The following is a 20,240-nucleotide window of genomic DNA, read 5'->3' as shown; positions in this document are numbered from 1 at the left end:
TGATGGACTCCGAATCAGACGCGTATCTCAGAGGTACTTGGACTCAGTTCTGCCACTGCGTTTGCTTGAAATGAAATTGTAATTCGCTCCCCATGGACCACCCGGTAGCATCCTCGCAGTTGACGGAAAGCCTTGTTAAGCGGCTTGCAGGGCCTTCAACAGGCAAAGCTGGGTTAGCTCTGTCTATTTCCCTGATTCCGGTGTAGAAGTTAATCCAACCCTCAATTCACAAGGCTTGCCAAGGACCAGACAGAGATAAACCGCATCATTGCCGAAGCGTCGAAGGGATCGAAGTTCTATGAGGCAAATACAACACGCTGCTTACCTTAGTAGCCATGTCTCTGACCTAGAAATGATTGCGCAGAACGAGAAGAGGAAGGACAAAGACCTGACGGAACGGATTGCACGAATCCTGAAGCTCAGAGACGAGGCAATTGAGGGTGTTGATTTGAGTAAGCCTCCGCTACCACGCAAATGTCATATCGAGTTAACTTCGGGTCCAGCCAAGATTGAACATCATGTTGATAAACTCGTAAGCTTGCCTCGGCGTTTCATTCGATATATTCATCTGCTCTGACGACGATACTAGATAGTAGACTTAGAGAACGGACGAGACTTATCGCAAGTCATAGTCCATTTCGACATGGACGCCTTCTTTGCCAACGTAGAATTGCTGCACAACCCCACCTTGAAAGGGAAGCCTTTTTCGGTGAGCACCAAAACAACAACCCCTTCACGATCGACCCATTTCCCCACAGGTGGGAGGGGGCGTCATCAGTACGGCCTCTTATGAAGCTAGAAAATACGGCGTGCGATCGGGAATGCCGAGTAACAGTCAGTTTTGTGGGCCCAAGGCGAGGGCTAATCGCATTTGCCAGGTTTCATTGCCAAGAAGTTGTGCCCCGAGCTTATTCTATTGAGATCACATTATGAATGGTACAATGAAGAATCGAACAAGGTGTTCACGATCCTACGGCGTTATGATCCTCGTCTTAGCGCTGCAGGATGTGACGAAGGCTATCTAAAGTCTGTATCTCAATTCCACCCTCAATTCGTCCTCCTTGCTGAAGCCTCGACAGTATTACTCCGTACCTTCAAAAGCACAACCTTAATCCGGATGAGTGCGTGGAGGAAATAAGGAGAACGGTGCATGCCGAAACCAATCTGACTGTTAGTGCTGGGATCGCGCCTAATATGGTGTGTGGTAGTTTCGGAAATACTTTTGCACTATCTCACGTTGACCAAGATGCTTGCCAAAGTGCGTCCTTGTATCTCTAAAGGAAATGAGCCTGAACCATGCGACCTCGGATTAGATATGCTCGGACAAGGTAAGTCTCACCTCCAGATGGCTGCTGCACGTCCTCAACACGATGGTAGAATAAACCCAACGGCCAATACCACCTTGCGTTCGACAGCAAGACCATCATTGACTTCATGGGCGGCTTGTCCATACGTAAAGTGCCCGGTATTGGGCGAGTTAACGAGCGACTATTGGAGTCTGTAGGAGTCAAGGTATTCATTTTTGTTACATACGCGAATGGTTTTCTGATTCTCCACACGCAGACTTGTGGCGATATATATACGCACCGCGCTGTCTTGTACCTAATGGACAAACAGTTTGGACTACGTTTCCTTCTCAGGACATACCTTGGTATCGCTAGCAACGAAGTCAAGCCATACGAGCGCAATGAAAGGAAGAGTATAGGAGCTGAGAGGTTCTCATAGAACTTTGTAGGAAGTGACAGCGGCGCTAAGTGGTTACACAGGACATTCTCCCCATTGTCGACGACGAAAGATATGCTTGACAAACTTGAAGAAGTAGCTGCAGAGCTAGAGGGCGATATGGAATCCAGTGGCTGGATGGGTAGGACAGTTACGCTCAAGTTCAAGCTCGATACCTTTCAAGGCAAGTGTGTTCCTCTTGTATTTCGGTGTATTCATTCCTTGATCAGTCTTAACTAGAGCAAAGTCATTGAACCATTGGGTTAACAAGAAGGAGGAGCTTTTTGCAGTAAGTAATCTTAATTTATATATCTCCTGCATATTCTGACGCAAGTTGCAACGTAGGTGGGGAAAGAATTGCTCTTCCCAGAGCTCCCCATCAGTATCCGTCTAATTGGGCTCAGAGTCACCAAACTCAAAGATTTGAAAGCATCGACCTCAGAAGGGATCAAACGCGTAGGTACAGAGGCTTACCATAGATGCGTGCTAACTCGCCTATTCAGTTCTTTGGACTCGCTCAGCAAGCAACGTCTGGCAGTAAGAGGAAGGCATACGACATTGACGAAGATGAAGCAGACAACGCATCGGTTGACCAAGAACACGATAACGACGATGACGTTATGCCAGGATTCCATGAGCAAGATGAGGCTGATATTGACCCCTCTCAGCACGATGTCGATGATGACGAAGAGCTGCAAATTATTCAACCTCTAGCCCATACTAGGAAGCGGCCGCCAAACTCTGTTCCAGGTATATCGATGTCACATCCGCCAGCCCTCCGAAGTAGGTCCAAGAGCGCTGGTCCCAGTCGTAGTCATGGCGCGGCGATAGCAGCTCCGTCAACAACAATCTCAACTCCGCCAGAAACGCACACCTGTCCCATCTGCAATGAAGTCCTCACCACCAACAACACCGGCCTGAATGCGCACATCGATTATTGTCTGAGCCGTGATGCGATTAAACAAGCCCAAGGGACGTCGACGAAAGCCAATAAAGTTTTGAGTTCGGGAGATACAACCAAAGAATATGCTATGAATGGATTAAAGAGGCTGAAACTGCGTCCCGATGCGCCCGTCAAAAGTAAGCGCAAGGGTTAACAGCTCCCGACCTCCTACGCTTTTGAATTCGGATCAGAATTTCTGCTTTCATTTATTGTGATCTTCGCGGTGGATATCCCACAATAGCAACTGCAGTAGGTATATATACTGGGACCTTTTTGCTGTGCTTTACTTTGTCATGACGTCTGTTGTATCAGTAGCACACATTTCCGTCTTCCAGAGGATTATCTTCATACAACGGCTACATGCTGCCTGATAAGTTACATGATACAGAGTATTGCAGGACTGATAAAACAACGAAAACTTGGGAGGAGATGTATGTATTTGTGCAGGTCATTTGCCATTGAAATGACTTTGGGCGTTCTGCCATATCGAGTTGAGAACGAACGCTTCGCTGAGGAGCATTTCGATCTCGTGGTCTCCCCAATCTTGGGTTGGTAGAGACTGCAGGAACATGATGATGCCCTAGAAGTGAACTCGTAAGCGAATGCTTTCTAATGCCTGGAAGTCAGACTAACCTGGAAGTCCATTTGCCGTAGCTTTTCGCTCCATTTCACTAGGAACGCAGAGCAAACATAGAGATGGAACTGGGAGAAGGCGTCTGGGCCCTCAGCCTGAAAACACGGAAGTACACAAATGAGTGAACGAGCGAGAGCAGCGAAAAGACACACCAAGTATGTATCCCACATTCGAATAGTGTTTTGCACGCTGATTTCTCGCATAAGTAGGCAGTTCATCCACCGAAACGCGAATTGCATAAATTCAACATTCTGGGATTCTAAGTGTGCTGCGAGGGGTGCTATTTGAATTCGTGAGCACCATATCTATCGTTCGTTATATATTTGGCTGACCGTCTATCCTGGCAACAAGCTCTGCCATCCGCCGGACGCTTCTTTGAATGCCAGGTTGGGCGAATATGTAGTTGTCTTGTATTCCATCGAGCAAGCGGGAAAGACACCAGAAAGAGTCGGCTTCTATCGCCTCAAGGATATACGGAGGAAGTAGGGATGGGTCGAATTCTTCGGGATCAGAGTCTGCCGCAGGTGTCAGTAAAGGATGCATAGACAGGAAAGAGGTCGACTGTACCTATGTATGCCGAGAGAAATACCTGGAAGAAGGGAGTGACTAGGTCGTTGATGCCTTGCACATACCCGCTTGCTGGATGGCGAATAGCCCAAACGTAGAGAATCCGTTCAAGACTCTTTAATTTAGGACTTAGTAGTCAAGATAGGTACGATTCACCCGCAGGAGTTAAGATGAACGTACCCGTTGAGTGGCTGCGTGCATCCATAGTCTGACACCCGGACGCGTTCGTGGCACGTCGATTTCTATTTGATGCCATATCTGCTGGTCGAGCCCTTCGCGATCCCTCGCAAACGCCAGCTCCACAAGAGACTTATACTCCTCTCGCTTCCGCTCCAGCGTAGCCTGACGCGTCGGTGTGGGCAATGGGAGGTATCCCTGCAAAGAGTACATTAGTACCTGATGTAAATCGGCATGTGCTGAACATACCAGTAATAGCTGCCACGCGACTGGGCGAAGGTCCTCGGGTATTCCTGCCCAAGCAAGTTTGCGCAGTTCAACTTGATAGATGTCAGAGGGTATACGTCTAAGACGTACGGTTTACACTTACCGACGTTAACATCCCGGCTGGTCAGGCAGTCAACGAATTTATGCCGCCTGTTCGTACGAATAGAGCGTTCACGCATAAGCTTCTCCGATCGTTCTGCAGAGCCATTAGAATCCTGTTTTTTATGTTGCGGTGGTGGAGGTGATGGCTTTGGTTTTCGTGAAGATCGATGTCGAATGCCATGCAATGGATCTGAATATCTTTAGAAGATGATGGGCGGTATTGCACCAACTATACCTTTGTAAACTTGCTCAGAATCAGAGCGAATGGTGCCCTTGTCCGTCCTGGACTTGTGGTGCACCTCGACAGCAGCAAGGTCCGGTACCGAATCAGCCTCGAGATCGCCCAAAATCATGTCACCCTCTATGTCCCCATCGCCTTGCCCGTCACGCTGACTAGCATCCTCAACTGATCTCTTCATGTCCGCCTCGTCTATGTCTAATTTGCTTCCCTTCCGCTCATGCGAAGTCCTCACTATCGTCCATGCACCAGACGACGCACTCCTTTCCTCAGGTATTCCGTTGCGCGGCGGATAGGAACTTGGATTCGGTGCACTTATGTGGGTGAAGGAGAACGCAAGCGCCGAAGATGACTGATCAAGTGGTGGGCGCGGTACGGGCTTCGCGGGTGTCGCTTGAATGCGATTGTACGAGTAAGCGAGGGAGGAATGTCGAGGCGATTCCGAGTCTGATCCACTGTCCCAAGCATCATCTTCTCCCCATTCTGTCGAAGCGTTACCTGAGCCCGAGAAGCTGGTATGCGGGTTGATACCAATATGGGGACGAGCGGGAGGCGGTCTAGCGGTCATGAATGCGGGGAGAGATTCAGCACTCGGGACTGCTAGTGCACTCAGTGTTCGACTGCGTGGGAAAGATGAACTTTCATTATGGAGATTAGATAAGATCTCCATGCAACGGAGACGGTGTCCCATTTCCTGATCGTCTCTTGAACCATGTCTGCAGCCCGCTCTCTGGTCTCGCGCCTCGCAGCATTTTCTTCCTGCGAAATATCGGATGCTCTCATCAAGCTAGGCATCCCGCACGGGGGTTATATACCAGATATCAACATGGTTTCCCCAGCCGCGAGCTCAGATATCAGAATATGTGGCCCAGCTTATACAGTCCAAATGGTGCTTGCGTCCGATAAGACGGCCCCCAAGCTGGAGAAGCACTTCGTCGACACTGCGCCTGAAGGTTCCATAATTGTCATAGACGCCCCGCCTCGTTCGTCACCTTCCACTCTTCCTCCGCATTACTAGAGCTAATCATGCGAAGGGGTGAAGAGCGCGGTCTGGGGAGGCCTCATGACTGCAGGGGCCCAAGCACGATCAGCCAAGGGAGTCGTAATTTCTGGGAGATGCAGAGATATCGGCGAGCATCGCGCTCTGCAGTTCCCTGTGTTCGCCCGCTCCCATTCGACCCTTGGCCAATCCCCATTTACACGGCCCTCGCAAATCAACATACCGCTCACTATCGCGCCTCAGGGTGCTGACGGTGATGCTAGCGCGTACAGTTTCCCAGCCATACAAGTCAAGCCCGGGGACTGGATAATTGCGGATGAAGATGGCGTTGTATGTGTGCCAGTTGACCTGGGACAAGAAGTTGTGGACCTAGCTTCGAAGGGGAAAGCAATAGATTCGAAGTGCATGGAAGACATTAAAGCGGGGCTAGGAATCCAAGAATCCTTTAAAAAGCACAGGGGGAAATGAGAGCTGATACCAAAAATACATACCGCCACATGGTTATTTAGATGTCGCCCTTCTTATGTTCGGTGCCTTTGGAAACAACAGGGCGAGACGCATGTATTGACAACATACAGCAAGGTATCACGAATCGGACCCAGTTTTGGCCTTCACGAAGGCTATCTCCCTGTCGAGCACATCTTTCAGCTCCTTCGCTTGCTCTTCCGTCTGCAAGCGAACATTATAAGTGACAGAAGCTCCTTGATCATGTCCAACAAACATGATCGTTCGCTTTGTTAGTGAGGGTTTGAGACCCGTATATAAGTTGAAATTCTACAGCAAAGTTAGCCACCGCATCAAAGACCGAAGGGGAGAGACGACGACACACAATGTTAATTTTACCAGTGCTACTGTTGCGTAGTAGGAGTCGGCGCGCTCCCGACTCCTTGTGGGTCTTGACTCGAAGAACGCCTGAAATGAACGTCAGACAAGCGACGAGGAACTTATGTTGTCCACGCACCATAGCCAAGTTCACTCCATGCACTACCTCCGCCGTCTTTGGGGTCTTTCTTGGTCAATCTGTACGCTTTCAGCTTGATTGCATGTACTGTCTCTTCATCCTCCTCGCCCTCCCCTTCCTCATCATGAGGATTCTTGCTTGCGATCAAGTTACTCGGGTCAGAGGGACTCTCCCCGCCTCCACCTTCGCCTGCAGCACTCTCCTGGCTACTTTCTTCAACCCCACTTTCAGTCTTCTTTTCCTCAACTTTCGGCTGCGCGAAGAAGTTACTCGTCGTGCTGCTTGAGCTTCCGAGATCTGGCGTAGTTGGGGGGCTCCCGAACCCGAACCCAACGGGGTTTCCTAGGCTCCCACCCGCGCCCGCAGGCTTGCCAAACCCTCCGAACCCTCCAAATTTACTCGCCCCGGCTGAAGGAGCACCGAAGGGATTTGAGCTACTGACTAAGGAGGCAGTCGAGGCACTGGAAGATCCAAAGAGGCTGGTTGAAGACGACGAAGGCTGACCAAATAAACTTGTGGTTACTTTAGCAGTATCCGCCTTAGGAGGTGCACCGAAGGTAAAATTCTTGTTTGAATCTGACTTAGGAAGGTCGAAAGGATTAGACTGTGTGGTGCCGAAGAGGGAAGTTGCCGATTTGGATGTAGAGCCAGTGCCAAAGAGAGATATTGACCCCGCATTAGAACTGCCCGATGACTCCAGGGTGGGCTTCAGCTGTACGCCCGCGTCGTCTGATGCCTTTGAGCTGGCGGCGGTGGCTACAGTTGGAGGGAAAGTGAAACCTCCAGCGCTTGGACGACTCGAAGCCGCTTTGATGTCGGGCACGAAGCCGACGCCCAAGGGTGTAGTGGTAGACGAGCTCGCAGGACTTGGAGTAGAGCTACCGAACCCAAAGAATGAGGTGGGAGGGGTGGGCATGGCTATTGAAGATGCTGCTGGTGCGGGTGGCGGCTTCGGTTTGGTTGCTGAATCGTAATCTTTTTGTACACTAACCCGCAAATTAGTGTATTGATCCAATATATCCGCGATATCAACGAAGGGGTCTTCGTCGACAGCTTGGGTCAGAGCGGATAGGAAGGCCACGTTAATCCCACGTAGAGCAGCGTAATACTTGGAGGCGGCTGAGTCAGCTGCAGCTGTTTCTGCGGCGGGGTCAGATGCAGGTTTAGACGAGAATAAAGGTTGGGCAGGAGGAACTGGTTTCGAGCTACTGCCTGAAGATGTTGATGCTGGGGGTCCTAGTAAGGACACGAAAGTTTTAGTAGCTGATGAGGCTGAGGGGGCCGCTGTCGGTGTGGAGGATGAAGTAGAGAAGGGTGAACCAGAAAATAGTGTAGATGATGAAGAAAAACCCAGATTGAATGACTGCGACGACGGAGGGATAGGATTCGAAGACGGTGAAGTTGGTGGAGGCGTAAATGTGAAGGACTGCGACTTGGCCAGTGGTGAACCGAAGCCGGAGAATGCACCCAACTTGGGGGTAGATGGTTCCTATGTGGTCCGTTAATATACGGCGGGTGCCAAGTGGCAAGAAGACGCCGTACATCTGAATTTGACGCGCCATTCGCGACGGGTGAACCAGTTGGAGTGCTCGCCATGGAGCGTCGTGGTAAGCCACGGATACTAAGGGTGCATGAGGATTAGTCCATATAGATAGCAAGCGTCGACGAACGGTCGGGCAGCCAAGGTAGAATCATCTGCCTTCCTGAATCCCTGGCCCGGATTGGAATCCTACACGATGGGGTGGCAAGTCAGAATGTGATGAATATACGTGAATGGGCCAGTAGAAACACACTTCAAGATCCTCCTCAGTGTCGTCTTTGGCTAGTTGCCGCTCTGCGCCGCGCTTCATGGTGAAGAGAGAGTGAGACAGTGAGTGATTCGGGCGTAGAGTCTTAGTTGCGGGTAGAGTCTCTAGCTTCGGTGGCCAAGGCGATTGGCGTCTGAAATAAACAAAACCAAACTCGAGGAACCCTCACATCACCTTTCAGTCACCTTCACAGTTACTTTACCACAGTCCTCACTCACCCTACAGGAGCCCACCAGGTTCAGGCTTTTCCTGCGGCTTTTGCGCCAACTCTCCGCCGTTCTTTCGACATGGCCTCCTTCTCGAATGCTGTTCCATCTTCTTCCCGTTCACCTTCACCTCATACTCCAGAAGCATCAGACAATGTCGACCCGATCGTACTGCAAAATGACCTCGACTTAGCATCGTGGTTCTCAAACGGAAAGGGCATATCCGTAGGCTCTGAATTCGATGTCAACATGAATGCAATCAATGATACCAACACCAAACATGAGGACGATGCCATGCTTCGCCTAGACGATTTGCTGGAGCGACACGCATTTGAAGAGTACGCTAGGTCGATCCTTTGTGACCCGAGCTGATTCACTTATGCTCTGATAGGCCGACAGCTGTGAGCGTTATCTCAGCGTACCACGCCGCGACCTCCCCAATAGCTTCGTCGGCCCCACCGTCCAATTCGCTTTCACCCATTACTACGGGCAACAACAGGCCGACTAAACCGATTCCTCCTCCCGTAACACGATTACTCCATAGAGACCCGTTTCCATCCAATCAGAAAGTCGTGCATCCCCCCAAAGAATCCTGCTTCAAGTATGCATTCACTTGCCCCAATATATCTGTAGTGCTTATATCCTCCGCAGTCTCCCCATCATGATTCCAAGCATTCCTGAAGGAGGGACGAAATCCCGAGTAGAGACTCAAGTGCGCGTCTCCGTAGAGTTAGCAGACACCAGCTCCTCTGCCGACCCAAGGGCGTACAACCGCGTTGGCTCATGGAAATGGCTCCAACTACCCGCGGGAACAGCGACGAAGAAGCGGACGCGGAAGCAAGGGAAGATAGGTGTGTAACATGTCCGTCTTACCTTTGTGTTTTCACAAACCGTTATCTAGACCCAGAACAAGAGGATATCCTATATCTTTCTGCCAGCGTTTCCTGCGCGTCACCTCCACATAGTAAGGTTCTTAGCTGCTCAAGTTGTCAAGCTCGTGAAGTACGAATGATGTCCGCTACTGCATCATAATTCTTATGCTAACGCATTCTAGGCAAAGCGGGTAGCTAAGAAATTAGCCGCGCGGGTGCGCCCTCGCTCGGACTCCGACTCACCCCCCTCTGCCGCCAAGCACAAGCATCGAGAAGATACCACTAGTATTATACAATTCAACTGTGCTGAGGTACTCGACTTCTCTGCCGGCTCCGTCGTCCTTCCCCTTCGCATAACATGCTATTGTCGGCATCATCGTGAGAAAGTCGGCTTCCTCGTCCATTTCACCATGGTGGATCACTTGGGAAGGATCGTGGGCACTGGGACCACCAGGCCAATAATGATAACGGATGATCATAAGACCACCGCTGGCTCCTTGAATCACGGTGGGAAGTCAGGGCCTGATTTGGTCCCAACTGGATATAACACGGACTATGACTGGACCCAAGGGAATGGGGTGGTCGGTGAGGTATCGCCCATTGAGTCCCGGGCACCTTCTAGGCGGTCGAAGGATCCTGTCGTGAGTGGATTGGCAAAGCGCGCAAAACCATACGACTCGCGAGGCAAACGCAACAAGGGACTCCGTGGTGGCAGTGAATCAAGCGTGCCATCACCTGCGAATTCTACCTCGACTTTACCACTGACCCGATCACCGACCCCCCCTTCGCGTGATGGCCAGCTTGCCTCGTTGCAGCCCCCCCTCGACTTACCTCTCTTACAACACTCATCTCAAGAGTCTGAATCGTCGTCAGATACCATGGTCACGCCTGAAGACCGGACAATGGACTTGTCGCTGCTTACTGCTGTCACCCAGTCATTCCAGCAGCAAATGGACACCCTGCCCAACTCGCTAGCCGCTCCTTCACAGCCGCACATCGCCCACCCACAGTCGCTTTCCCTCCTTCTATTTGGCTCAAACCAATCGATATCTCTTCCTGTGCCCACAATACATCGTCTAATCCCCAATAGCGGCCCAACCCACGGTGGAATCGAAGTTACCGTGTTAGGTATCAATTTTCACCCGAACATGCAACTGAATTGCGTCTTCGGCGATGTGGTAGCAAGCTCTACTCAGAGGTGGAGCGACAACACGCTTGTCTGTATCCTTCCCCCCAGAGCCACCGCTGGCGTCGTCGCCGTGTGGTTCGATGGAATCCCCAAGTCCTCTGATCCAACCGCCTCGCCGCTATCGCTTTTCACGTATTCTGATGACTCAGACCGTGCACTGTAAGAATTCGTGATACTTCGTTCTTCTGCGGCTGTACTGACTATATTGACCCAGGATGGAATTAGCTCTCCAAGTTGTCGGGTTAAAGATGACGGGCAAGATAGAAGACGCGAAGAATGTCGCCATGCGTATTGTTGGGAACGCAGGAAACGATCCATCGCAGCAACAACACAACATGGCATCCAACATGATGCACATTGCTTCATTGCATCACGATCTTCGACCACTGCTGGTTGCCCGAGCCACGGAGGGCGAGAACTTTGAAGCCCTTATCATCGACTTCTTGCTGATCCTCGACACCTCATTGGAAGAAGAATCGGCGCCGGACGTCTTATCTACGCCCTCTGTTATCTCTCACAGAAACAGCAGTGGCCAAGGTCTGCTGCACTTGGCGGCTTTCCTCGGGTTTGAGCACCTCGTCCGGTTCTTAATCGCTCGAGGGGCTGATCTCGACAGCCGCGATCGAAATGGCTGCACTCCACTGCACCTAGCGACGATCAGCTCTTCGGAAGCGTGCGCACGCCTGCTTATCGAATCCGGGGCCGACATCGAGGTAGTTGACGCTTCTGGCAAGTCTCCTTTGGAAACTGCCCGTCCCGGCTTCTTCGACGGCATCCTTCCCCCCTCTCCGGCGGTAGCTCAAAGCTCGTCTGACCAGGAGTATTATACTGACGGTGACGACGATGGAGAATCGCAATGGGGCGATGCCGAGGAGGATTCTGAGCCCGATGAGCGAGCTGTTGTTACCCGCCGTTCTCATCATCGTCGATCGCGTCGGAAACCTAGGGCTTCGGGAGAGAAGTCAGCCCCAGAGCCGCCTCCAGATCCACCCAAGGTCGAGGAAAAGCTCAAGACGGACGTCAATGTTGACGAGAAGCAAGCCGCTTCCTTTATCAGCATGATTCAGCGGACGCTCGCCCAAATTCCTACGGCTCAGGGGATGATACCTAATGTACCCCACCTACCTGGGATGCCAGCCGTTCCATGGGGTGCCCTTCCGCAAATTCCAGTTGTATTCCCGGTGTTCATTCCTTTGGCTGGATGGCCGTCGTTCCTGGGAGGTGACAATGCCGCCACTGAAGTCTCTGAAGGTGAACAAAAGAAGAAGGAAGCCGGCGCTGTTGGGGCCGCTATGGAATTGAAAGCAACATGGGAGAAATTGTTGTCGCTGGCATCGGCACAACGGCCATCGCAAGAGGAACTCCCTCCTCCTCAATATACGCCCAGAGCAGAATCCACGGCTGAGGACACCCCTTTGACTCCATCTCTGGACGCTAGCGAAGAAGCCCAATCTTCGGCGACGCCTCATACTAGCTCGTCTTCTGATATTAGAACATCGTCGAGACGAGTAGAATACTCGCAGGCGCCCGTGCTTGATGAAGATATAGACGCCTATGCCTATCGGCCGTCGACCAAACAAACGCAGAAGATTCAGAAGAAACGTAGGTGGCTGAAATTTACGACCCTGCAGCATTACTGACTAGATGCATCTCAGATGATCGGATGTTGTTCTCATTCTGGCTACCGGTTCTGCTCTGTACGTGGCATTTCTTTGTTATCTGAACGACCTACTGACGAAATCTTTGCAGTTGGTTCTCTTTATCTCTTATATACTATCCTCCAGTTCACCTTCCGCTTTTTGAAGTCGACACTCCCTATACGAAGTGGCCACCTAATAACCTCATAGATTGGGGCCTTTTTATTTTATATTCTACATTTTTGTCGTATCTTTTATGGTGAACGTTTGTTTTTTCTGTACTTTTGTTGCAAGTAGGTACATATAACCGCGGAATTCAGTAGCAGTAAGTAGTGTAGAGTAATTGACTGATTGATTAAACCGTTGATACACGTCTGTCCTTACATAACGGACATCAACGGCGGCCATCATTGACATTGAACGTGAGGGTCGACTTGAAGCATCCTGTCCACAACTTTGGAGAAAAGACAAGTACAAGAAGACATGACAAGTTCAGCATTGCTTGGGGAGAAAGGAGATGTCAGTGTGTACTCACAAATATTAACAGGTCGAAATTAAGCAATATATTTTTCCTCCAGCCCTGGTTCGATGACGGGAACATTATACTCGTAACAGAGGACCAACAAACCGCGTTCAAGATTCACCGGGGCGTGGTATCTCGATATTCTGAGATATTCAAGGGAATGTTCGAGCTCCCGCAGCCCAACGCCCTTACCGACTCAGTCGAAGGCTGCCAAGTCGTGCCCATGTATGATAATTCGGTTGAGTTATCACGTCTGGTGAAGGCAATCTATGATGGCCCGTGAGTAGTGTAGTCTCCTCTCGTGCTAGTGCTCCTTCGATTTCAATCCGTAGTTCTTTTTCAGAGAATTCCCTTGAGGACTTCTATTATGTGGCTGGAATAATCCGTCTCTCCTCAAAATACTTTATTTCCCACCTGCGTAAAGAGGCCGTCCGGTTCCTTACTCAGACTTGGCCTTATACACTGCAAACACACGATGAAATGGTGGAGAAAGCTCTTCGCAACCCACCTGTCAACGGCTTCAGCTACCCCTACGTTCATCCACTACACGTTCTCAATCTAGCCCGAGAGGTCAACATTCGGCTTGTCATCCCATCCGCGCTTTACTTCCTCTCCTTGTACCCTCTGACAGAATTGTTGAAGGCAGACCATGCCAAGCTTATGGTCGACCATCCGTCTCGACCTTCATCTACGCTCGATGCTCAAGATTTGAAAGACTACACACTTGTGTTTCAATCCCGTATCAACTTGATCCTCGAGTTTACGAAGACAACATGCAGCCAACAACCTGGTCATGGCTGCGAGAACCAACTTGATCCGAAGTCATGTAAAAAGGGCTTCATACGCTTGTCCTCACGCCTATCCAAGTCCTGGATGGTAAGGACAAGCCCGCTACATTTTATGCGACAAGCCATTCAATTGGTGAATGACGATCCTTCCGTTTGCATCGCCTGTCGGCTTAGCTTCCGTCGAGACACCGATGCACTGCGGGAAGCGTTCTGGAACGATTTACCCATCGTGGTGGGCCTGCCAGGTTGGGACGAACTTCGCAAGGAGGAGCTCTAGTTTTCAATTGAAGATTCCCTCATCGGGTTGTTATATTGCACGGTATTTATTTGACGGAAATCATGATCGTTTTACACCTTGGGTCCATACAGCGCAGCGATTACGATGATCGCCTATACACCACCACTTCTCAAGAACTTCCATGGTCAAACCACTGGCTGGCAAATTTTCCCAGTCAAAAAAGGTAATTCCTCCGACACCAGTTTGACCAGCACAGACCAGCACTTGTACTATGGTTGATGACTCTGAGCCTTCATCAATAATTGGCATAGAACATGCACTCACTTTGTTGAGCATCAAATGGAGCTCCCACCTGGAACGTTCCCGAGCCATGTGCCATTCCCAGAGCGATTGCTCCCCCTCTAGTAGCTAGGTAGAGAGCCGTCTTCCAATCGATATCAAGCTTGCTCTCGGCGGTGGTATCATCCTCAGAGAGTATTCTCGATCCCTCCCTCATCTTCGAAACTGTGACTGAATTTCGCATGGCGTCCATCATATCAAGGGTATATCCACCCGCGATATCGGTACCCAGTCCAACCTTAACGCCTTGTCGTATACTCTCCCGCAACCTAAACGGCTGAGCCGAGAAGTACGCATTAGAAAGAGGACAATGCGCAATCGATGTGCCTCTTGTGGCTAGATGCATTAAGGATAACGTGGGCAGGAACGTGCAGTGTGCATGTACCGCCCGTGGAGTAAGCAGGCCGTGCTAGTACCGATGTTCAGTTTCAACAATAGGTGTCCGCAATGGATCGGTACCTTGTCGAATATATTAATATCGTCTTCGCCTCTCTGTCCTTTAACCCATTCTACTTCGTCCAAGGATTCCGCAAGATGGCTCTGCACGCGGACATCCTTCTGGGCTGCCAGATGACCGAGACCACGAAGGAGAGCATCGGAACAAGTGGGGATAAATCGTGGTGTGATTACAGGCTCGATAAACCGCTCATGGGCGGGTAAATGCTTGACTAGATTCTTGCACTCATCTATGAAGGATGCAATAGATGATAGCGATGCTTCCACGCTTGCCTCGACATAGGTAGGGCGTGATGAGATGTCCATTGATAGCTTTCCGACGAACCCGCGAATGCCTAAATTCTGCATCGCACGAGCGAGTATAATACTTTTTGTACGTTAGAAAGACTCCGCGAATTACTAGGATAAATCAAGGAAACTTACTTGGTTTCTGACTTAATGGTGCCAAAAAGGAGAACAGCACCTGTGCCGTTGGCTATGAGATGGGTGGCAAGTTGCTTGTATACGTTCTCCGCCAGTATTGGGTCAGAATCAAGCCGTTCCTCCGCCTTGTATGCATAGTCGTCGAGCCATTGCATCAGCGGAAGATGCAGTCCTACTCCTTGGTATAAGAATTGAGGCGCATGGAGATGGAGATCGTAGAAGGTAGGCAGGAAGAAGCTTCCAGGTTGAAGCTGGGTCACCTCTACCTGCGTGTGCTGCAACCGCAGTCGTACGGATTCCTGGGAGTTCGCCTCCTCGAAATGGGCTATGTACCCCAAATCATCGACAGCTAGACGGGATCATGAGACGAGTAATTGATTTAGCCTGAGCGTTCTACCTAGAAGGTGATCTTCTAGAACCAGAACTTCATCGATCTGAGGGCTATGTACGAAATTGCCCCGAAACAACTGCACCATGAAGTTAATGCGGCTTGTTGGAGCAAACCAAGAAGTAAAATTGGGACACCGTGACTCTCATACATATTATAGGGGGTGATTAGGAGTATACATCGCAACCATATTCCCTGCATCCCTCTCGCGTAAACGTGAGGATATGATCTGTTCGGACGTTACGGCGAGGTTTGTTTATTTTTGTGGTTATTTACATACCTCCCAATGTGCGCGATGTGAAACCTGCTTCGCAGTAGCAACTGTGTAAACGAATTAGCCAGAGAATATATTTGAATCCCAGTATTAGACTCACTAATAATCTAGTTTGCGTGGGCCACAAGTAAGCATAAAGTAGAAGGACCTATGAGAGACTCACATAGCCATTTCCTCTTGAATACTTCGATTTCTGACCTACCACTCCGACCTGTCATCACGTCAGGGTACTCTTTCTTCAACGCAGGGACTACTACGTCTTCAAAGTTTGCCAGAAACCTTTGCCTCCATTCTCTGAGGGTGCGTGCATAGTGAGGACCAATGTTGGATACCGAATCAACAATGAGACGCCCCCCTGATCCCTTCTCCATTGTTTGGAAGAGAAGCGACAGTGTCGGTAGGATACCTCCGGGAAAAACTATACAAAGAGCGTCAGTATTAGACCACCAAAAGAGCGGAACACGATTACTCTATAAATTGCAAGACACGCGGGTCTGAGTGAGGATGTAGAGCTTTCAAGGTGGTAAATGCATTACCCATTTTCTAATAAAATCTATTTCTTGAAGATATCGCTGAAATCCTGCGTGATATTCATTTAATCGGTCGTACACTCGACCGTAAGAAGGGTACTCACTTGCTTCTGGTATGGTGATCGCCTGGACGACGCCGACGCCGCCTTTTCGTTTCAGGGCCCAGTCAACGACGCTCCAGTATTTTTCTAGGAATTCAAACCCTACGGCTTCGATCATTTCTATGCTGATGACTCGGTCGAATGCCCCTTCCCATTCAGCCGGCATGTTCCTGTAGTCCATCAAATGGACACGAATTCTATCTTCCAGCCCAGCTTCTTTTATCCTTTGGATCGCTAGCTCCTGTTGTTGAATAGAAAGAGTGATCGTATCTACGGTTGTATCTGGGGAATTTTGCGCAATGAACATGGCCATAGAGCCCCAACCTGACCCTATTTCCAGAACACGGTGACCAGGGAGAATGCGAGCTTTCTCGAAGATATGTCGAAGTTTCCGTATTTGAGCCTCGTAAAGCTCGTCCTTTCCGCTTATGCTAGCAGTGACGTTCCCATCGTCCCTGTTGACGCGCTCGCTACGCTGTATGCGCTTCAAGCCCTGACCACCGCTCCACTGGGTCTGGTTACCGAACTTTCTGTGATCTCCGTCTAGATCTTCGAAAATTCCACAACTGTAAGTCAAGTCCTCTGATAAGAAACCTAGAAGGCCGCGTCAGAGACTGAAACTCTCGAGATGACAGATGCTTTACCAGTGAACATATCATTTGATATGTCGTAATGGGCCGAGATATTCGATCGAGAATTCCCAATCGTGTTCAAGAATCGGTACGATGTTAGCCGTTGAGGCAACGTGAATAGGTAGGAAAGTCTAGAGTCTAGGTTGGAGAGATTTTCGCGATTTTCTAGAAATATCTATAGTTGTATGAGTGAAGCGAGGCTACGCAGACGTATACAGACCTCCATACCATGAAAAGAGACACTAGGTCATCACACTCAACATCCCCATACATATACGCCTCTGCAAAGCCAAGATCTCCCATAGTACATAGTCGCACCCAGAAAACATCATTCACGACACGAAGCTCAGCCTTTAGCGGGGATTGTTCGTCCGAATGAGAGCCACGAAACTCATAGACATTGGAGAGCGTCAAGACCCTAAGTTCCCCCACTGTTATACGCTCCATGAGCCTAGAAAGTGGATGCAGGTCAAGTCGCGCGCAGCGCTTTCAGACAATTCTACGCACGACACGAGGGCCATCTCTGCAAGCCTAGTCATTGGTGTCCACCCCGTGTTGAACGCTGCTTCGCGAATTCGGTTCCAAGCTCTATCAGCGAGGCCCGTAACTGAGAAGGGATGTTTAGCAGGCGTATCGAGTAATTGCCTTGACATCGCAAGTGGGAAGTTGGGGGTTGGGGAAGGGGGTCGGGAAGGCGAACAGAAGCAACGATGGCAGTTCATATAGTAGTCTAACGAGCCAATCAGAGGAGAGGAGATATGGGAGCATACCGATGGTGTGACCGAGGACCAAGTTGATGGCTTCGCCAATCGGCGTCGTGACAGCGATGGTGACGCTGAGGAAGCTTACAATAGCCGTGATCGTGTTTATCCCGCCAACGTCAGTCCCACGCGGTCTCATACTTGATATCCGTCTCACTGATCGGGTCCGCAACACTGCATGAGTGGATTGCACAGAGTAGCATCGGGTACAATGCGGCGGGAAAATGAGAGAAAAGAATCAAAATACCGGTGCATCTCTCAGAAACAGTCGACCCTCCTCTTTCTTTACCCACCGCACGACGGAGTTCGCTGCCCCAACAGCAGCACTCTTCGGTAACATCGGAGATAAGGTGATGTAGAGCTCAAACGGTTGCGTGATCTATGCATAATTAGTTAGCTATGCACGCGACGACAACAACAACGGGAAATATGATGCACCCAGCCGAGAACGCTTTCTTTCTCAGTCTTGATATATTGCAACTTCAGCATACCACCCTGGCCAGACTTCGCATGAATGGCGTCGTGCAGTGTTTGATATAGCGTGAGTAACCTGAATGTCCGCACAACTATGAGCGAATCACTCAGGTAAGGGATGGGACACACCTTCTCTTCTCGGTTGGGCTATCGTATGGGTCATCAAATGAAGGAATTGTGACCTGGACTTGACCTCTAGACTTGTACACAAAATGTCGAAGCCCGGGAATACCAAGCTCCGCCACAGAGTACTCCGTCTTCCTACTCTGGAGGTCTGATATGATAGCGTCCGATATCCCCTCGTTGTCCAGTTTCTAAGGCAACAGTTTCAATAATCAAAGAATGCGCCTACATCATCGGCCTACCTGCGAAACTGATTCACACCATCCCTTGATCGTATCGAACTCGCCGACCCCGTTGAGGCAGACAAGCGCCAGCGTCGGGTCCTCGCGATCAGAGCTGTCGGTAGACGGAAATAGTACTGGCGCCGGTACATGATCACCAGCCGGAAGCTCGGGAGAATGGGGCCTAGAAGACACTGTGCTGTTGCTGGGGGCGTCCGTAGAGGTTGGGACACCTTCAGGCTTCCGGAGGAAGGAGATATAAGCGTTCATGAAGCCTGAAGGATTGAACTTGGGTAGACAGATAGGGATACACGACGTAGAGGCAGGGGAGTGTAGAATAGATGGATTGTATATGGTATTGAGTAATATGTGTATGTCTAGTCGGTGTGAGTTTTTTTGTGAATGCAACAAGGGATAGGACATACCGGCTGGGTGTATTGAATGTTTCCTCGGTCGTATTAGTGTGACAACGCGACCGTTCGCAACTAGAAATACATAGAGGACATCCTACGAGGTGGTGAGTCCAGGTAGATGCAAATACTACATGGGGCTTTACCTTCATCTTGTTGGTGGGTATCAGACAGTCTGCTGCCCGCTTCCTCAACGCAGGATCCAGCTTTAAGCAGAAAAGTGATGAAGTATTCATCGCGATATCGCCTTGCAGTCGTTCGAGAATAGAAGTCAAGAAGGATTCAGCACCTTCAGCGGCAGATTAATTCTGCCACTAGGTCTTCAACGCGATTGAAACTCACCATCTAATAGACGCCGTAAATCGAAATTACCCCTTCTTTCGAAGAGTTTGCGTAGATGTGACGCGGTGACTATGCTGATGATTTGCAGGTGAAGGTATTCCAGATGAGAGCGCGTCTTTCTTCATTGGTGTAAGCACTAGGATGCTGGGGGCGCGTGATGCACGCACGACTGATTCGGGTTCGCCCCAATTGGAATAGCAAACATAATACAATGGTGAACGGATGAGGAAGGTGATTCGTGATGTCTTGGTATTTATACAGCGCAGCTTATCGCCGTCGTCGATGAAAACAGATACAAGTGCTTGCATGATGCCAATAATAGAGGCCAGAGAGTCCTCTCCCCCTGAGCGACTGGATAGTAATCAGTGACCGCAAGTAGCCACGTATGGCTAGGGTATACCTCACAAAAACAGGCTTTCCTGCGTCTGTTAGGACGAAGTATTCCCTCTCGCCGAAGCTTTGCGCTGAATGACTTATGAATAACTGACGCTCAACACTGCTCAACACTCACTAGGTTCATAAGGTATATCATCCATCACAGGCTTCACCTTGGTTCGGGGAGAAGGGAGGTCTAGCCTTAAATGTTCACACCGTTGTATGCACCCTGAGGCCATGCACGCACCTTGCATCGACTGCTTACGATTCAAGGTCTTCCTAAGCTGGTCCCTAAGCGACTGCTTGGAGTCTTCATGCCCTGCAGTCGTGTTCAGGCTCCCCATGACGTTAACTTCTTCCCCCTCCGCAGCATCAGCATCGGTTTCAGCTTCTTGGAGGAGAATACCCTCGGTCATGTCGAGATCGAGGACAGAAGACGCGGCGCTGTCCAGCATTTGTCGGCTAGGCGGAGAGTTATCATTGCTAATCGTGGTTGGAGTCAAAGTAGCTTTCGAAGAT

At 50.1% G+C, this 20,240-nt stretch overlaps 9 protein-coding genes across 9 annotated transcripts; 4 read left to right on the top strand and 5 right to left on the bottom strand.

The window, feature by feature from the left end:
- Positions 1-92: 92 nt before the first annotated feature.
- PC9H_007521 (uncharacterized protein) lies at positions 93-2,819 on the top strand (the record flags this gene model as incomplete). The annotated part of the gene is made up of 14 exons (XM_036777052.1): positions 93-172; positions 234-303; positions 365-452; positions 504-532; positions 590-709; positions 759-828; positions 879-1,026; positions 1,080-1,197; positions 1,378-1,512; positions 1,564-1,715; positions 1,767-1,906; positions 1,953-2,011; positions 2,068-2,178; positions 2,226-2,819. 14 exons carry the CDS (start codon positions 93-95, stop codon positions 2,817-2,819), a joined length of 1,914 nt encoding a protein of 637 aa, XP_036630672.1.
- Positions 2,820-3,113: 294 nt separating this feature from the next.
- On the bottom strand, positions 3,114-5,218 carry GYP1 (GTPase-activating protein; the record flags this gene model as incomplete). Its single annotated transcript, XM_036777051.1, has 9 exons — positions 3,114-3,245; positions 3,299-3,394; positions 3,452-3,579; positions 3,632-3,814; positions 3,867-3,981; positions 4,047-4,241; positions 4,293-4,363; positions 4,414-4,602; positions 4,648-5,218. 9 exons carry the CDS (start codon positions 5,216-5,218, stop codon positions 3,114-3,116), a joined length of 1,680 nt encoding a protein of 559 aa, XP_036630671.1.
- Positions 5,219-5,362: 144 nt separating this feature from the next.
- Positions 5,363-6,118, top strand: PC9H_007519 (uncharacterized protein; the record flags this gene model as incomplete). Its single annotated transcript, XM_036777050.1, has 2 exons — positions 5,363-5,633; positions 5,685-6,118. The coding sequence occupies 2 exons, from the start codon at positions 5,363-5,365 to the stop codon at positions 6,116-6,118; spliced, it is 705 nt and encodes a 234-aa protein (XP_036630670.1).
- Positions 6,119-6,235: 117 nt separating this feature from the next.
- PC9H_007518 (uncharacterized protein) lies at positions 6,236-8,461 on the bottom strand (the record flags this gene model as incomplete). Its single annotated transcript, XM_036777049.1, has 6 exons — positions 6,236-6,424; positions 6,480-6,562; positions 6,612-8,100; positions 8,154-8,232; positions 8,282-8,340; positions 8,405-8,461. 6 exons carry the CDS (start codon positions 8,459-8,461, stop codon positions 6,236-6,238), a joined length of 1,956 nt encoding a protein of 651 aa, XP_036630669.1.
- Positions 8,462-8,706: 245 nt separating this feature from the next.
- Positions 8,707-12,533, top strand: SPT23 (SPT3 Dosage dependent suppressor of Ty-induced promoter mutations-like protein; the record flags this gene model as incomplete). The annotated part of the gene is made up of 8 exons (XM_036777048.1): positions 8,707-8,963; positions 9,017-9,226; positions 9,277-9,476; positions 9,527-9,627; positions 9,680-10,845; positions 10,901-12,288; positions 12,342-12,383; positions 12,436-12,533. 8 exons carry the CDS (start codon positions 8,707-8,709, stop codon positions 12,531-12,533), a joined length of 3,462 nt encoding a protein of 1,153 aa, XP_036630668.1.
- A 273-nt stretch (positions 12,534-12,806) lies between these two features.
- PC9H_007516 (uncharacterized protein) lies at positions 12,807-13,911 on the top strand (the record flags this gene model as incomplete). The annotated part of the gene is made up of 3 exons (XM_036777047.1): positions 12,807-12,842; positions 12,902-13,125; positions 13,179-13,911. 3 exons carry the CDS (start codon positions 12,807-12,809, stop codon positions 13,909-13,911), a joined length of 993 nt encoding a protein of 330 aa, XP_036630667.1.
- A 60-nt stretch (positions 13,912-13,971) lies between these two features.
- Positions 13,972-15,566, bottom strand: PC9H_007515 (uncharacterized protein; the record flags this gene model as incomplete). The annotated part of the gene is made up of 5 exons (XM_036777046.1): positions 13,972-14,141; positions 14,197-14,620; positions 14,671-15,034; positions 15,091-15,439; positions 15,488-15,566. 5 exons carry the CDS (start codon positions 15,564-15,566, stop codon positions 13,972-13,974), a joined length of 1,386 nt encoding a protein of 461 aa, XP_036630666.1.
- A 184-nt stretch (positions 15,567-15,750) lies between these two features.
- PC9H_007514 (uncharacterized protein) lies at positions 15,751-17,915 on the bottom strand (the record flags this gene model as incomplete). Its single annotated transcript, XM_036777045.1, has 8 exons — positions 15,751-15,799; positions 15,912-16,170; positions 16,387-16,808; positions 16,911-16,977; positions 17,028-17,190; positions 17,244-17,466; positions 17,523-17,622; positions 17,786-17,915. 8 exons carry the CDS (start codon positions 17,913-17,915, stop codon positions 15,751-15,753), a joined length of 1,413 nt encoding a protein of 470 aa, XP_036630665.1.
- A 99-nt stretch (positions 17,916-18,014) lies between these two features.
- MON1_2 (Vacuolar fusion protein mon1) lies at positions 18,015-20,176 on the bottom strand (the record flags this gene model as incomplete). The annotated part of the gene is made up of 12 exons (XM_036777044.1): positions 18,015-18,155; positions 18,215-18,326; positions 18,380-18,564; positions 18,616-18,696; positions 18,826-18,971; positions 19,020-19,101; positions 19,151-19,293; positions 19,347-19,461; positions 19,514-19,697; positions 19,747-19,810; positions 19,858-19,917; positions 19,969-20,176. The coding sequence occupies 12 exons, from the start codon at positions 20,174-20,176 to the stop codon at positions 18,015-18,017; spliced, it is 1,521 nt and encodes a 506-aa protein (XP_036630664.1).
- Positions 20,177-20,240: the final 64 nt, after the last annotated feature.

The sequence above is a fragment of the Pleurotus ostreatus genome, assembly GCF_014466165.1.
Source record: "Pleurotus ostreatus strain PC9 chromosome Unknown scaffold_5, whole genome shotgun sequence".
Classification (NCBI taxonomy): Eukaryota; Fungi; Basidiomycota; class Agaricomycetes; order Agaricales; family Pleurotaceae; genus Pleurotus; species Pleurotus ostreatus.
This window is presented reverse-complemented; position numbering and strand designations above follow the sequence as displayed.